The 17,999-nt window shown below is 41.2% G+C and overlaps 2 protein-coding genes across 2 annotated transcripts; both read right to left on the reverse strand.

Moving 5' to 3' along the window:
- Positions 1-2,691: 2,691 nt before the first annotated feature.
- On the reverse strand, positions 2,692-3,957 carry LOC102713041 (receptor-like protein 51). The gene has a single exon (XM_015841807.2). It carries the CDS (start codon positions 3,955-3,957, stop codon positions 2,692-2,694), a length of 1,266 nt encoding a protein of 421 aa, XP_015697293.2.
- A 4,268-nt stretch (positions 3,958-8,225) lies between these two features.
- LOC102717016 (coiled-coil domain-containing protein 25-like) lies at positions 8,226-13,146 on the reverse strand. Its single transcript, XM_006644647.2, has 5 exons — positions 12,803-13,146; positions 11,932-12,059; positions 10,631-10,734; positions 8,765-8,852; positions 8,226-8,655 (listed from the first exon to the last, which is right to left on the reverse strand). Exons 1-5 carry the CDS (start codon positions 12,913-12,915, stop codon positions 8,441-8,443), a joined length of 648 nt encoding a protein of 215 aa, XP_006644710.1. The 5' UTR covers positions 12,916-13,146; the 3' UTR covers positions 8,226-8,440.
- Positions 13,147-17,999: the final 4,853 nt, after the last annotated feature.

The following is a 17,999-nucleotide window of genomic DNA, read 5'->3' on the forward strand; positions in this document are numbered from 1 at the left end:
ACACCACTGGTTTCGAGTGGCAGGCAAGTGTTCAACAACCTACTCCTCCGTCCCAAAACAAACCTTTTATTTTTATCTATAATATTTAACTATTCGTTTTATTTAAAAAAGAATTACGACTAAAATTTTTGTTTTTTATTAGATGATAAATTATAAATAATATTTAACGTGTGACTAATTTTTTTTAATTTTTTAAAATTTCAAATAAAACGATGGTCAAACGTTATATATGAAAATCGAAGAGTTAGTTTATCGGGAGTACGTGCGAGATCACTGCCCATGCCCAAACTGGCAGTGCAACTCAACAGCTGCCAATGCCGTAGGCCGTAGCTGTTCGGTCTTTTTGGATGGTTGTGCTGAGGCGGGACCGACGGACCCGCCGTGCGTCCTCACAAATCCGAATTGCGCGCCGTTGGCAACGTGACCTTGAAGGCTTGGAAAATTGCAGTGCGGCTGGAAAGGTCCAGGGAAAATGGACTTTCCTCTTCACATGACAGCATTTCCACCTCACGCAATGAACGCGGCCGGTACCCAACAATGCACGCTCCTCTCATCTGTGTGCCACAATCGATCGAATGCCATGAAGGAAATACTCTCGATCCACAAAAAAAAACAAAGAAACTAGTATTGATATATTTAGATTAGTTGGATTACTTCGGTTCAAATTCGTTGAACTGAAATATATTATATCTAGTACTAGATTAATTTTCGATGAGATGGAAAGAATAAGAGCATCATCCCTATACATAAGAAGTCAGCAATTGGTGCTTTATAGGCCCCGCTTAGTTTTCAAAAATTTTCATCAAAAAACATCACATTAAATCTTTGGACACCTAAATAGAGTATTAAACATAGATAAATTAAAAAACTAATTGCACAGTTATGTGAAAAATCGTGAGACGAATCTTTTGAGCCTAATTAGTATATGATTAGCCATAAGTGCTACAATAACCCACATACGCTAATAACGGGTTAATTAAAAAGATTCATCTCGCAGTTTCCATGCCAGCCATGAAATTCGTTTTTTCATTCTTGTCCAAGAACCCCTTCCGACATCCGATCAAACGTCTGATGTGACACGCAAAAATTTTCATTTCACAAACTAAGGTGTTGTTTAGATGGGGCTAAACTTTTTAGCCCCATGTCACATCGGATGTTTGGACACTAATTTAAAGTATTAAACATAGACTATTAATAAAACCCATCCATAATCTTGGACTAATTTGCGAAACGAATCTAATGAGCCTAATTAATCCATGATTAGCCTATGTGATGCTACAGTAAACATTTACTAATTATGGATTAATTAGGCTTAAAAAAATCGTCTCGTGGATTAGCTCTCATATGTGAAATTAGTTTTTTTATTAGTCTATGTTTAATACTTCAAATTAGTGTCCAAATATCCGATGTCACTAGGGACTAAAAATAAGTCCCTAGAAACAAACACCCCATAATTTCCTCTTGCCAAAAGGACTATCTGTTCTTTTGTACCAATTTTTTTCATAACTTTTGCGCATGTACTTTTCAGATAAATAGTGTGTGCTTTGTTATAGAACTTTATCATCTAATATTTTTAAAACATACTTTTTAACTTTATAATAGTTAATTCTATCGTTACATGTTACATCAGTAAATAGCTATCAAAGAATTATTTTTTATCTAAAAAAAGAACAACGCATAGTAACATCACTCCGTAGTTTCAGTAGCAAATCCTAGATTCCCGTACATTGGTTAGAACAGCACACTCGATTTTCCCAACTCAAGATGAGTTTACGTTCACATGAATGTCAACACAGCCCATACATTTTTAAGATGAACAGTAGTACACGGGCCATTACTGTTTTCTTAGTGATCAATAGTGCGATTAATAGTGTAACAGTAGGTATTTACATAACATGTGAACATAAGTTGGCAGTTTTTAGCACCTAAATAGTCATCACTATATCCGAAAGAAAATAACAAAATAGATTAATATAAAATATTATATATATAAGATAAAATTCAACTGTATAAATTATTAAAAAAATCATACTAGACTGAAACTATTATACATAAATTCACGATCGTATTTATTATTTTTATAATTTATAAAAGCTGAATTTAAACTTATACGTGTGTCAAACCATGTCCTATGTTAATTTTTCTCGATTTTTTTAAAAAATTTTATGACTAAAACGGCTGGAATCGACCAATATGGTATAATACTTTCCCATTAACATATTTGCCAAAACATCACCGGCTGTTGCTCAAACAGGGGTGATTAAGCTTAAAAACAAAACAATATATTGACAAATTAAAAATAACTTTAAATAATTAATATATATACGTTCTTAGCGATATGAGAACCAAGATCAATATCTACTCTAAATTTAACGTTAAAAATGTAAATGTAAATTTATAAGCATCAGATTGATTGGGAAGCTGTAGTTCGTATATGGCTGTGCTTCGCTCGAAAACCAAGGTCTTGAACCCGATCAAGAGCAAAGACGCAACAAGAATTACACGGAAAGAATATCAATCGATCGTGAGCTACCTAAGAATATTGCCATTTCACCCGGTGCCACACGAGGCACCAGGTCTCTAGGCATGGCGCGAGTCCGATCACAATTAGCCAACTCAACGACAGAACCAAAAAAAAATCCACGAGACGGGACTGTAAAATTTCGCGGAGCTCGCAGCGCGCGCCCCTCCTCACCGGCACACCTTGCAGAGGCAGGCGAGCAGGATGACCGCGAACGCCAGGCAGGACAGCCCGATGGCCACTGCGAGCACCGCTGCGCTGGGCCCGCCCCGCGCGTCGGCCCCGTCGTCCGCGTCCCCGTCCTTGGCGCCGTCGTCGTAGTCCGCGCTACGCTCCGACCGCGCCGTTGCCGGCGGCGCCGTCACCGGGAACCCATACTTGTCGCACGGCGTCACCCCGATGGCGACCTCGGAGGACAGCACCGACCGGTTGTAGCACAGCTTGGGGTTTCCGGCCGCCCTGAACACCCGGAGCCTCGTGACGAATTTGGTGGTGAATGGCACCATGCCATCGAAGTCGTTGCCCTCGAGGTTGAGCTCCTTCAGCCCCCTCATCTCGGCCAGGAACTGAGGAATGCTGCCGTTGAGCCGGTTCGAGCCCAGGTTGAGCACCTCGAGCTCGGGGAGCGTGGAGATGGTTTCCGGGATGCCGCCGGAGATGGAGTTGTTGGACAGGTCAATGGTGGTGAGGGAAATGAGGTCGCCAATGGAGGTGGGAATGTTCCCGTTGAGGTCGTTGGAGCTGAGGTTGAGGTGGGTGATGGCGCTGAGAAGGGTCAGGGTGTCGGGGATGGCGCCGGTGATGCGGTTTCCGGAGAGGTCGAGATGGGTGAGGTTGGGGCAATGCCAGTGGTGCGGGAGGAAGCCGGAAAGGTTGGCATTGGAGAGGGTGAGGCTGGTGAGGTGGTCCATGTGGGAGACAACAACGGCGAGCTCTGAAGGGGAGCCGGTGGCGAGGGGAGTGTCCGCAATGGTGAGCTCGGTCAGGTTCTCCAGGTGCGAGAGCCACACGGCGGAGAGGCGGTGTAGCGAGGCGACGCAGGAGAAGGCCCTTAAGCCTGCGGCGAGCTGCTCCGGCGGTAGAAGCCGCGGCGGCGCGGCGGGACAGTCGGAGAAGGCGAGCGCCCGGAGGGACGGCGCCAGCGCCTCGAGCGCCCCGGCCGAGACGGAGGTGGTACCAGAGCAGTTGGCCAGCACGAGGGACGTGACGCGCCGGAACGGCACCCCCGCGTCGCAGGACGCGGTGACGACCGCGCCCACGGCGCCGGCCGCGTCGCAGGGGTCGGCACGGTGCGGGCGAAGGCCGAGCGCCCGCAGCGCCAGGAGCTGCTGCGGGTCGAGCGGCGCTGCTCCGGCAAAGGAAATGGCGACGGCCAAGCCGACGAGTAGTAGTAGCAGGGCGCCGCGAGTGGCGACGACGACGGTGGTGGCGGCCATGCCCTTGGACGCAGAGGCGCAGAGCAGGCACGGGCTCACGCTGCCTGGGAGCACGAGACAAAGAGCGAGAGCGCGCGAGTGCGCGCGGTTTCCGAGGTTTTGTCCTGCGAACGCGCGTTCCGTGCTGCGAAGCCTGCGATCCTGCCCGTTGGATGGGGCGCAGACGGGACGGATGGAAGCGCAAACCGGGGCGGAATGGCGTGGTCGCTTTCGGGAGAACTGTGCGCGACGGGAGAGCCTGTGGCTGTGACCGCTGCGGCCTGCTGCGGCAGCTCGTGCCTGCCTGGGTATCCGTGCAAGTGAGCTCTCCCTCCCTCTCCATGGACCTCTGCGAAGCAATGTCTTGTCAGAGTTGTGTCGCCACCGGTAGAGCAGGTATAAGTCGGCTGTAAGCCTATTTTAATAAGATACAGAGAAGAGAGAAATATAGCGGGCTACTAATTTATAGCCAGCTGTAACACGGACTCTAAGACTTATATATGTATGATAGATAGGATCGGATATTAGTTGTATAATCTATGCTATTGTATGAATTAGTTATTAAGTTAGCTATAGATAAGTTAGAGTAATTTCGTGTTGGTCCAGTGAACGGACTGCGTGCCTCCTGCCACTCCATGTGATCGAGCGGCCGCTAAAAACTTTGTGTGATACGGCCGTCGTCGTGCTCGAGCTTTTCAGCAAGCGAGCGGCGTATACGCGTACCCGTGAGGGGCGAAGAACAGGTCTCCTGCCATACTACGGTTTGTTGCGCCTCTCGCCCTCTCGGTTTGGCCGCTCTCGACCTCGAACAATCATGGTTATAGATTGTTTCGGGGTGATTGTTTCCGGATAGGCATCGATTGCAAGATACAGCATCTATTACCAAGTGAAGCCCTACATCTCTACTACTACTGCTAAACATAGCAGTCTGTCCGTTCTCTCTACAACCTCAATATTTTTTTTCTTAAAAAAATCATCACAGGGTCCGCCCTTTATAGAACTAAATAAATCCAACATTTTCTCTCCTCGATCTTTCGCTTATACTTATAATTATAAACAAAAATCTAAAATTTTTTAACTTTAAATTATAGTTGATTTTGGAATTTTTCATTGAATTTTATTTTTCTGTTTTGGCTTTTTAAATCATTAAAAATAAGTATATAAAAATTGTATTAACATATTATTTTTGTTTGTAAATATGTCATTTGACTTTTTACGTGAAAACCCAAATAATCACCTCCATGTTTTCTAATCAATCTATATTAGGTATACTTTTATGGGCAATAAAATAGTTAATAACATATTATTACTTAATATTTTATTGCTAAGCAAATATCATGCCAGTTCGGCAGTAACATGGGTGTCCTAATTTTATGCCCAATTCTCCATTGGAAATTATGTTCTGTGGACACTACAGCTAAGGTAGCACCGGCTACTTGTAGTAGTATTCATCTGTCATCACAGGCCCCAGGGCCCATGGTGGTTCGCTTGTTCTTATCGCAGCACTCCTGTCCCTACCTTTTGGCCCATGCAGATAAAGCGGCCTGCTATCCTCCAGGATAATAAAGTGGTTATTTAGTCTTATGACAAGAGGCCTAAAGGCCTAAATCAATTACGGGACTACGACGGTATGACCTACATTTTCCTATCACCCCAAATATTCAACTTGGTTTTGGTTCTACGGTTTTCACCATAATTTATTTTCTGGCTTTGACTTTTATATCGATAAGAATACGTATACAATTGTTTTATTTATAATTATTTTTATTTACAATTACATCATTTTCTCCATGAAAAAGTCAATAATCACCCACTGTCTTAAGACATCCGTTTTCCCTGTCAGAAAAAGACATAATCAACTCTATGTCACCAGATTTATCTCAATTAATAATTTAATATTGATATTGATAATTTTATAACATTGAGTTTACCAGTTGTTATACGATATAACATTGGACATAGAACATTATAAAATATACTCGAAATGCCCTTATGTATTAAAGATTGATTTGTACCGCTAGAAGTTTCATGTGTACCCTTTTTATATGACGATGCAAGCTTGTGATTTTTGTATTTTTTAAACATGGTTTATTCATTATGTGCAACATAGCACGTACTCTTTTGAAAAAATACCGAAGTATATAAAGAAACTTCCATATCGTGTAAGAAACCTATGTAAATAATAATAATTCATAATTTTAAGTTCTAAGGTATACATCAATCGTTAGCCTTGTATACAAGGGTAATTTAGGCATTTTTCAAAAAAAAATCATCAGATAATTGAAATATTGTGTAACAATTGACAAATTCATTGGTATACTAAAGAAAGTGATAATGTCAATTGTAAGTTATTAAACTATGACAAACTCAATGACATGGAGTTGATTCTCTCAAGAATTATGTGCCGCATGTTTTCTCCGGATCAAATTACCCGTTCTTCCTTCATGATAACTAGCATGTTAGGTTGCGCATTCGCATGACTTAATAAAAAGAAGAAATCAGTACAAATGACTTCTCGTCTGTATTTTTTGGATGTAAGATAAGCGCTTATTTGTATCAAGTCTTATTGTATAACCGACAAAAATAGCAACATGCACAAACCCAACACAAAGTTTCGATGCGAGACAAGTCCTTAGTTGTGCTGGGTCTTATATATAACCGGCACAAATAGATACTTACAATACAACTGTCACAGTTAACGTCCCACCTATTTTTCGGATGCGAGACAAACCATTATTTGTGTTAGGTCTTGTTTAGAACTGATATGCAGAAAAAAAACATGTGCTGGGTTCTCGAGGTAGGAGCTTTCGGTGCTATATATTTTCGGGGAACCAACACAGATAGCCCGGTCTTTCGTGCTATCTTGGTAATTTGAGTTCCTAAGGAAAAGGTGGTCATTGGGTAGGATTACATCGCAGAAAGTTTGTGTTACAAGAGTTAGTGACCTATTGGTCTTGTTTCTTAAAGGCTCCTTCGAAACACACGAACCCAAAAATACAAGGGAAACTCTTCTAAGCCCTCGAGAGGATATCCCCATTCCTTTCATGTAATTAAATGTTTAAAAATAGAAAAACAAAGATAGATTAATGTGTGATATAACACTGCACAAACATGCGAGATCAAATTTAATTTATACCAGTTATAAAAAACAAATATTGCTTTGAATACGCATATAGTAATTAGAGTCCAATTTGTTCATTTTGTTACTATTATAGATAATGATTTTAGATGTGCACGTATGTGGAGTGATATATTATATGTTAATTTTTCTTGTTGTTTTTTTAATTTTTTTATAACTATTTAGACGATATAAAAACAAGGGGACACATTGAGTTATTAGAATTTATTTCCAAACATAATGTCCCTTTTTCTCTTATCCTTTTCCAAAATTTGATTAAAACATAAATTTAGAGTTGATTTTGTGACTTTTTATTAGTCCTCTGTAGCCTTTGCATTTTAATCACTAACAAGATATGTATAAAAATTTTATTTATAAGTTATTTTTTTACTGTTAATAAGTTGTTTCTCCTATGCTTACATAAATCTAAAATATGAAGATGAGAATGACGTATCAACCAGGGTGGCATGTCTAATAAGTGTTAATGCTATCTCATACACAATTCAATTCAGCTTTTATCCCAATGAGCCCTACAATTACTGAATACATCAAGTGTTGAATGGTTGATCATCTAAATTGTTAGGGGTATTTACAGTGCGAGGACGTGGTGAGTGGTGTCACCACGCCCTGTCCACTGTCGTCCGTCGTGAAGGAGTGAGAGGGTGGAGACGAGTGCACCTTTATCAGATGCGGTGCAGGGACATGGCGGAGGTCCACATTAGGGAGGTTACACCTCCATGGCGCCATCAAGCTCAATTCTATGTCGCCGCTGAGCACATCTCTCTGCCATCGCCTGGATCTAGAAGGGTGCCAAACTCATCTCCCTGCCAGCGCTGAGCCCATCTCTCTGCCATCGCGTGGATATGGAAGACCACCGAGCTCATATCTCTGCCGTCCACCTGGATTCATAATCATTGGAGATTCAATTCACGTCGTCCGAACAAGGAAAGTAGAGGACGATCTAGGAGGAGAGGATGATCTAGGCAGGGGCGGATAGCCCCGCTGCTACACCCGTTAAAGTTATTGGAGCTCCCACGAAGACCTCTCTAAAATTTTATGATAAAGGCCAATAGAAGGGAGGCTAAAACTCTATTCAGATCTGCAGGAGTATGCATTGACGCCGTCATGCGGCCCATCCAACTGCTAAATACGACACGTCGAAAGATCGAAATACTGAAATTCGCGTTGCCAGCTTCTTTCTCATCTGTGCCCATGCCAGGGACCATGTATATGTACAGAGATGTGCTACTACTATACCGGAATCGTTCCAGTGATCACGCACTCATATATGTATGATGTACATAGAATACGTGGCACCAGCCACACACGCACGCACGCAATACACGGGAAGCTAACATCTCCTGCTAGCATCCCGATGGATGAGGATCACACGAACTCGTCCTCCATCTCCTGCATCGACTTGCCGGCGGAGGCGATCTGGCGGTTGGACGTCATCTTCTCGGCGACCATCAGGCCCTTGTAGCTCCGTATCTCCGCCCGCCTCTCCTTCTCCAGCCTCTCCATCTCCTCCCGCCGCTTCTTGTCCTTCAGCTGCATCTTCCTCTCCGCCTTCTCCACCGCGTTCGACGCGTCCTTCTCGGCTGCGTGCGTTTGTGCACATGAATACATGTCCAAAGCACGAGTCAGGCGATGCAACAAGTTCAGAAGGCTGTGCCGCGCGTACGTAAATGCGGTCGATGCGTACCGTACCTTTCAGGTCAGGGCGGCGTTCTACCCTGGTCTTGTTCAGCCTGTTGATGATCTCGTTGACGCGCTTCTCTACTATCACCACACGAACCTGACATGTCATGCACAAGCGATCATCAGTTTAGTGGCGTGATATCCTAATCATCCTATTAGTGCAGAAATGCAGGCCCGGTGGATCGATCAGTTGCCACATGAAAGGATCAGCTGGCATATGTGTGATGACCCGCGGTAGCTACAACTTGCGGTGGCTGGGCTAACGAGCGATGCAAGCGGCACCCGCAAGATATATCGCAAGTTGCAAGGAATGGATACTCTGTTTGTCCGTGTTCCCGTGCAGATTATGCAACGCTACCAAAATGCATGTGTGGAAATGACACCCCAACCCCCGACGAATCCGCTGGCGGCCATTTCCATTGATTCCTGGAAACAAGAGGCGCTAGCTTCTTTTTTTTTTCCTTTTCCCCAAAAAATAAAGCCTAGGATAATGTAAGATATCTAACAACTGTTCGTTCCAGAATGTATTTCCATCAAAATATAATGCAAAAGCAAATTGAACGTAATAACGCAGATTTAAGCTATTTGGCCCTAATAGTATTCTGCTGTTTCCTTGTCGTTCCCTTTCGAGAAAAATAATATTTTCGGTACCCTGAGTACTTTGTGCATATATACATAATACAGATGCACATTGTAGGCGATATTTTGTCATTTTTTTTTTCTGAAACAGTGGGCTATGTTGGCCCAATACAATTTATGCCATAATATGTACACTGTAACATGCCAGGGACATTATGTGAAAAAATATTAAATAAATTCTAAAAACTACAGAGAAAAATATCACTAAACTATGCATTTAGCGATGCATTTGTCGTATAACTAGATATTTTAGATGATAGTAGATCCCTGTCATCGATGTCATCATGACAATTATTAGTTGACCCTCTCCATTGCTATATAAATAAATATAATAACATGGAAGAAATGTTAGTTTTGCCACCCCTAGAAAATGAGGCTAAATTTAGTAGATTTTCATATAGATAGTATAATTTACTTTTATAAGGAAACCATGTAATTTTGTGACAGACGCTGTCTTAAGAATGTGAGTTTGTTATAATTTTGTTACGTCAAAATATATATAATTCCCTGAAATTGTCTCCCTGACTAGCTATTAACGACCAGCTTGATTGACATGTATTCTTGGACGAACCTCAATTGGTTGAACTAATGTTATATTATCCTTGCTTTCCATCATATAAAAAGAATAAAAATGCATTTGATAGAAAATTATTAGTTTTGTTCCACACCGTAAGATGTTTTGACACTAAATGCTAACAAATTTAAATACATATATAAAACAATGAATATGTTCTATGGATGTATCTAGGTGAGGTCAAAAAAAAATCTTACGTATATATATAATGCATACCTGTATACGGAGGACTAGTAGTTAATCGAGAGTGTACCGAAAAAGATGTGTCCCAATCTTATTTTAACTAAATGTGTCGAACATATATAATGCATACATGTATATGAAATTATGAATAGGTAGGTGGAAATAGTTATCTTAACACTAAAAATATTGATCTAACTTGCTGAGACACCACTTCCTCCAGTTATATTTATTTGACGTACTGGTGACCTCAACATCAAACAAACTTGACCGGAGGGAGTTTTGCGCGCACGCGTGTCCTTATGCAACGTGGGATACTAACGTTTTCATTACCTATACCGCCATCTTAGAAATCATGTATCCGCCATTGGTATATACTGCTGTAAATTCTTGATGACAGATTGACAGAGAACAGTGGATCTTAACCCCCTAAATATAATGAATAGAGGAAGCAAACGAGTGCTCGTTAATTAGCAGCTTACCATCCTGGGATTATGGAAACCAACTTGGCCGACATCCATGGATGGAGACTTCTTGAGATTGGACCAGGGCGTGTAGACCACCTCAACATTGTTCATCTTGTTTCCTGCACGACAAGCACATGCAAGCTGCATATTAATTATCATCCAGTGATCCAAGACATACTTGTCACGTTCCAATTATCACAATCACTCGCATAGGCCAAATCAATTCAAGCGGATAATTGATCCAAGGGTCCCATGGAGCTAGTGCCAATAATACAAGAAGCAAAAAAGTTGCCGAAAAGAAAAAGGGTGAAAAAAGCAAAACAAAATTAAGATTCCTGTCTGTAACCAGCAACATAATGTGATGCTGCAGCTTTGTAGAATTGTAGGCCACGCGAATATCCGACAGGTCACACCACACCCTATTTCTTCTATCCGTGGATAACATGATTGGAGGCGCAAATGCTTATTATTTGCAAGTAAACCTTTCAGCCTCATATGAAAGAAAGGATTTGCGGATGGGTTTTATTATATTCCAATCCTATGCAAAACTTTCATATTTGACCTTTTGAAATAAATTATTTGAGTTTTTCAAATCCTATGAAATACACTAGATTTTAGAGGAAAGATATAAAAAACTCGTTCTCTTGAGTTTTTGTTTTTTTTTCAGTCTATCTCTTGCAAAAAAAATTCATGTTTTTCTAGGACAATTTTATCATCATTAATAAAATATATTGTGATAACATATTTTCTAGTGTAAAACTTGTTATCTTAGTAGTTAGTACCGGTCGATAACTAAATTTTACACTAAAAATTTAGTATATCGAGGTATCTTTTTAAGGACCGTAAAATTTTCCATTTTCTATTGCCTATCCAAATGATCATTTTTGTGTTTCTTTAATTTTGTGTATGGATGCTTACAAAAATTCAATATTTTCCTATGGATAATTTTAGTATCCTTGATAAGATACCTCAAGATACAATATTGTAAACTTTGATACCTCTAGTTTCTACGGGCCTTAGAGTTAATAGAATTTTACACTAAAAAATTGATAACTTGAGATACTTTTTCAAGAATAATAAAATCTCTTTTTCTATTAATGTGTTTTACCATTACTGTGTTTGGAAGAAGGACGCTCATTTTAACTGTAGAGACTTATGAAGTTATGATGTACATGGCTGTGTAATCTACTAGTACTAGGTTAACGTTAGAAACAAAAATAAACCGTAGCTACAAGCTAGCCCACAAAGTAGATGATGGAAAAGAAAGCTTATGCTCTACTCAATAATGTCTGCAATGAAACAATGAATGTGTGTACCTTGTATGGAATGAGCTTTTACGAGCTGCGCACAGTCCTCCAACAGAGCCTCGCAGATGCTATCTATCGACTCGCCTTTCTTGAGCCTCAAATAGACGTGCGCCGAGGATACCTTGTCCACATGGAACCTGACGGGACAAAAGCAATTTTCCTTGTTTAAATTAGAAGAGAAGAATCCACTTTAAACCGACTTTAATTTTTTCCATTAAAACAGGCACTCCAAATTACATCTCTGTCACCACTTCTAAGTAATTCCTACATCCCTATATAGTTCATCTGAACAAGATTTTGTAGAAAAAGAATATAGTTTAGTAGTACCACAGGATAGGAATAAATATCTACCACATGACGCAATTTGACAAATTAAGAAGACAAGTACTTTTAGCATTGGAAACCCAAGGCGATCGAGGTGAGGTCCCCGGATGGAGGAAGCAAACAAAAGGCTGTGGCAGTGTGGCCACAGTAGCAGCAGTACTAGCGCGGATGGCACGCGATGGCTTGGCTACAGACAGAGATGCAACTTGTTGCTGAGCAGTTATGGTTGTGTGCGTACTAGTTCGATCTGGTAGGCATCTTTTTAGAGTTTGGTCGTTGGGGGCGTTGGAATGTCCCCACCATGCCTCGTCAAGGCCTCAATCCTTCCGGCTAGCTCCTCCTGCCGCCGGCGAGCTCTCCTCTCTCCTGTCTCCGCCGCGAGCCTACGCGCGCGCGCGTGCGACTACTAGCCGACCGATCGTACGTATGCGCCGCCGCGCAAGCGCAGATTAAAATGAGCAATGCCGCTTTGAGAGATCGACGACGGTCGAGCTCCTAAATGCTACGGTGCGTGTGCGGAGAAGGCGAATGCACAAGCACGTACGCGCGTACATACCAGACGTCCTCGGGGAGGCCGTACTTGATGAGCTCCTCGTTCTCGTTCTTGTCGGCGCCCATGTAGATGGTGTAGTCGCCGGCGTCCGGCCTCGCCTTGTAGTAGAACACCATTAGCGACGGCCTTAGCTATCTCCCTCCTCCTCCTCCTTTCGTTCTTTCTTTCTTTTTCTAACGAGGGCGGGATATGATGGCCAACTAACTTCTCTCTCTCAAACAGGTTCAGCTCAGGTGATGATGAGCTATTCAGGTGTGGTTTTGTCGGCAGGAGAGGGCGCGGATGAAGCAGATGGAGAGCGGGGGAATGGAACGGAGGCGCGCGGCAGCAGCGACGAAGCCACGAGCGGGTGGGGGTATATAAGAAGGCGGAGGAGGCGAGCTGCGACGACCTGTGAACTGCAGCCCGTTCGTCCGTTCGCGATCGCGTGGTTAAAAACGGGGGTCTGCTCTCCAGAGGGGTTGGGTCGCCACGTGGAAACACGATGGATTCGACTAAACAAATGCGGTTGGGAGGCCTGTGGAGGGGGCCTTATCCTCACCGGCTCGATTTTGCTTCCCCACTCGCTCTTTACTTTAGCCTAATCTATGATTGTTTATTAGCCTATCGACAACAACGACGATGAAAGGGACGGGAATCCCCTGTTGCTTAGCGCGGATCATAGAGCCCCTGGTAATTCGACCACTCCCCACTTGCCGATCTGTATTGCTGGTGCCGTAAAAGCCCCGTGCTTTTGCCAAAACGACGTCCGGTTCGACTCGCACTCCGGCGCGTGTCGCTCGGTGAATTTTTTGTCGCGGTTAGTGAATCGACGGTTCGCGCAGGACGGAGGAGGACATGGGCCACGGGAATTTTTGGGCTGTGCGCTCGCGCGGCCGAAAGACGCGGGCGGAAAGGCGGGGGCCCGGCCCGCGCAACGAAGCGGAAAAAAACGACCGGACAGGAAGAGACGATGACGGTGAGGAGGGGGCGATCTATCTGAATCTGACTCACCACGCTGCGAGCGGCACGCAAGGACACCGGCCGGCCGTGCGTCCAAAGCGGCGCCCCATGCGGTGCCGGCACCGGCCGTCTTTATACGATACGAGCGGCTGATATTCCCTAGGTCCGTGTGTCAACTGCTTTATCCACTGCTTGACGGCTAGGCTTAGCCTCGTCGACAGAAAAAAGTTCTTTCTCATGGCGTGGGGAAATCAGGGTAGCGGGAAAGAGAATAGAATCGTGCCTCGTGTGCATGGACAGCATGGTTTATGATAGCAAGTTCAACAGTATAGTCAATTAGTAGCTCTAATTTATCTATAGTCAATCTAATAATTAATCATACAATAGTTGTCTACAAAACATTAATATATGGTCCCGCGTATCATACACACATGACGTCTTGGAGCCAGTGTTGTACCTAGCTACAAATTAGTAGCACACTCTCTTCTCTCTTTATTTTTTAAAATATATGTATAACTGGTTTATAGCAGCACACTCTCTTCTCTCTTTATTTTTTAAAATATATTTATAACTGGTTTATAGCGTGTACCTACTCTGAGCCAGTACCTCAGAGGATGGACTGCCAATTGCGTGATCCACGTTCAACGGGAGAAAATCAGAAAAAAAAGAGGGGAAGCAATCGGACAAAGGGAGTCAAAAGCTAATCCATTATGGATTCAATCATCCATTGGTGCAGCGGATCCTGTGCAATCAGCTACAACTAGGGCTGAAAACAGAGTGGATAGCTTCCGTTCGCTCCGAAAAAAAAACGGATACGGAGGTAGCTCAGAGCAGATATTTTTCGAATAATTCGAATACAGATACGAATATGGATAATTTTCTTCAGATAAAAATACAAATACATTATGTTAGTTTCTGACGGATACGGATATTCCGATGAATATCTGAAGATTCTAATGAGCGAATATCCGCGAACACCTGAAATCAGTTCAGCCCGCTTGATTCCAAGTCTGGCCCATCAACCAATTTACTACAAATTATTTTTGTGTTATTAGACTATCAGTATTTGTTAAACTCATTATGTGCTATGTGGTGGACTTATGTCACTTCTCTGTTACCCGTGAAATTAAATATAACGTGTTTAATCTATGATGAGGCCTAAAATAACAAGTATCTTGATTAAGTTAGCTATATATATATATGGTGCTATTTGTTTTGACGAAAGGTTTTAGTGGTTTATATGTTTAGAGAAATATTTATTTTCGTATTCGTGTTCGGCTACATCCAATCCGTGTTCGACTACATCCGATTCTTATTCGTATTCGAGATAATCCGTATTTGTTTCCGTATCCGAGATACTCGTATCCGTTTCCGTATCCGCCTAAAAACATCGAAACAAATATGGTACGTGTGTTATTTGTCCATATTCGCTCCCTTTTCAGCCCTAGCTGCAACGACCGTGGCATAGAGTGGAGGTGCCTTGGCGTCGCAGGATCGCATCTTAATCCATTTTAGGTGATTACACAGTATCTCTTGATAAAATACGTGCAATATTTATTTATTTTTTGCGTGTTCTCGGAAAAGCTCTGTAGAAATATTATCTTTTGCGTGCAATGGACAATAGGTCATGGACACTCGTGCTAGTTCAGGTAATTTTGTCAATATGATCCTAAATATGCGAGGAAAACTTTGGACAATTGGACACAAATGATACTCTTGAATATTGATAATTCGCGCAAACTGTGATTCCGTATCGACGACCTAGACCTAACACACATGTATGATCGATACATGATCTAGACGGGGCTTCGTGCTGGGTCAACCTATTCCGATCACCCTCGCTGTCATCAATAAGTTACGAGTCTTTATCATTTAAACTTATATGAAATTTTCAAACAGGAAGTTTAACTCAATTTAAAAAAATCCAAGTACATATATTTAGAAAATCAACTCAAAATTTGAAACTTATGATTCAAATATGGAAGATTTGAACTCAGATTTTGCAACATTTAACTTAATTATAAAAAGTTTCAACTTAAAATTAAAAATTCAACTCCAAATTTAAAATTTTCAGCTCCAAATTTCAAACTTTCAACTCAAATTTGACTTTTTTTCATCTCAACTATTTTTATTATTTTATTTGCTGATCATGGCCTCATATTTGTTTAATAAATTATTTCATGGACTTGCCTATAAATGAGTTGGACTTTTAACTCAATCAAATGAAAAACCAAAATATTGTTGAACAAACGACAACTCACAAATGATGCATCTGACAATACGTGGACATCTGGGACGACACACCTTGCTGGGCTGAATTCTCTCTACATGACATCCACTCATCCACTCTCAGCCCATTGTAGCATGAAAGTCTAATCCATGTGAGCCGTTGATTTGGTTCTTGACCAATGGTCGAGATGTATCACCTTTAGTGGTGAGAAAAGAACCTACCTACCCAGCTACCCTCCCTTTGGGAGAGGAGCAAGAGAGTCCAACGGCGTTGAGAAGAACACACAATCAATAAAACACAAGAGAGGAAGATGAGTAATTCGTCCAGCTTAGTGGACTCTTATCTAGATTGGAGGCTAAACGTGATCGGATTGGCACCAAACTTGAATGAATTCGCTCTACACCTGGAGCACTTCGATTTGATCAATTGGTTTGAGGATTGGTTGACAAGAGCGCTAGATCATATTGGAACTTTGAAATTTTATTTTTTATAGATACCATTGTATGTAAAAGTATATTTGGATTTCATATGCAGTTCTTAGCTTATGTATATATAAGGTTTGGGTTGTATATACAATTCTAAGATTATATTTCGATGGGTTTGGATTTGTATAGAATTCTTAACTTCTATTTTTATAGATATAGTTGTATTTTGTATATAGCTATATCGATTAATATATCTTGTTATAATCTGAACCTAGCGTGATCTAAGGGTTAAGATTGTATTTGGATTTTATATACAACACTTGGCTATGGTTTTGATTATATATATAAATCTTACTAGAAGAAAGCTCGTGTGTGAAAACGGGAAAAAAACTACCTGAGCCCTTCAAGATGATCATACGTCTTTATTATTATTTTTGTAAAATTGGATGCTCTCTATGTTGGATTCCTACTAAAGTACATTTTAGCTTACAGTTGATGTGTACAAAATATAGAAAGGAATGTATACAACTCTAAGATTCTATTTATATGGGTTTGGATTTTATATACAACACTTAGCTTACATTTCTATATGATTTTGATTTGATATACAACTCAGATTATATTTCTATATGATTTTGATTTCATATACAACTCTTGCCAGAAGAAAGCTCGTGCGTGTAAACCAGAAAAAAAAAAAACTACCTGAGCCCTTCAAGATGATCGTATGTCTTTATTATTATTTTTGTAAAATTGGATGCTCCCTATGTTGAATTCCAACTGCTAGTACCTTTTAGCTTACAGTTGATCTGCACAAAATATAGAAAGGAGCGCTTAGGATTAAAGAATAACATCATGACACTCCAATGTTAAAAGATACCATAGTTGATAATAATATGCAATACCATTGACTAAATTACCAAAGGAGTTCATGGATATCTATGTGACGAAGCTGTTCAACGAGCAAGTTGAGTTGCTTTCATGCAATCTCAAGCAAACTTCAAACATGACAATGGGCAGTCCATCTCCGACTGTGAGCATATGGAACGCTATGCTTCTTTCCTTTTTTTTTTTTTAATACATGGACACGTGCGCGCGCACACACATCACTACACACGCATACACCAGTGAATTTGCTCCTAACACATGCACAAAAGATAGACAAACCAACTACACCACTCGTGTTTCTTCTTCTCAATGTTAGTCATACAGCCTTCTCAATTTTAGTCGTACAATCTGTGAAATGATGTACACTTCTATAAGGTCTTGCAACAATAGTTCTCTCACGAGAGTTAGGATTATGCTATGATTTCTTTAAAAAAAAATGAAAATAGGGCATGATAAAAAGAAGCCAAAATTGTGTTTTCAAATAATAAAAGTAACTAATTTGCTTAACCTCATGTTAAACGCATGCCTCTCATCAAAACAACTGAAGATTTCAACATAACTAAAATTACTTGGTGCATGTCAATCTAATACACGGTGTATAGAAGAAATAGTTGTGGTTGCTTCTAATTTGCTACATGATGGTTTTCCATGATAGCATTTTTCACATTCTTAAGAAGATACCATGAGATAGCACTATTTTCTATATAAAATTTTTTAC

Source organism: Oryza brachyantha, chromosome 1 (assembly GCF_000231095.2).
Source record: "Oryza brachyantha chromosome 1, ObraRS2, whole genome shotgun sequence".
In the NCBI taxonomy this organism is placed as follows: Eukaryota; Viridiplantae; Streptophyta; class Magnoliopsida; order Poales; family Poaceae; genus Oryza; species Oryza brachyantha.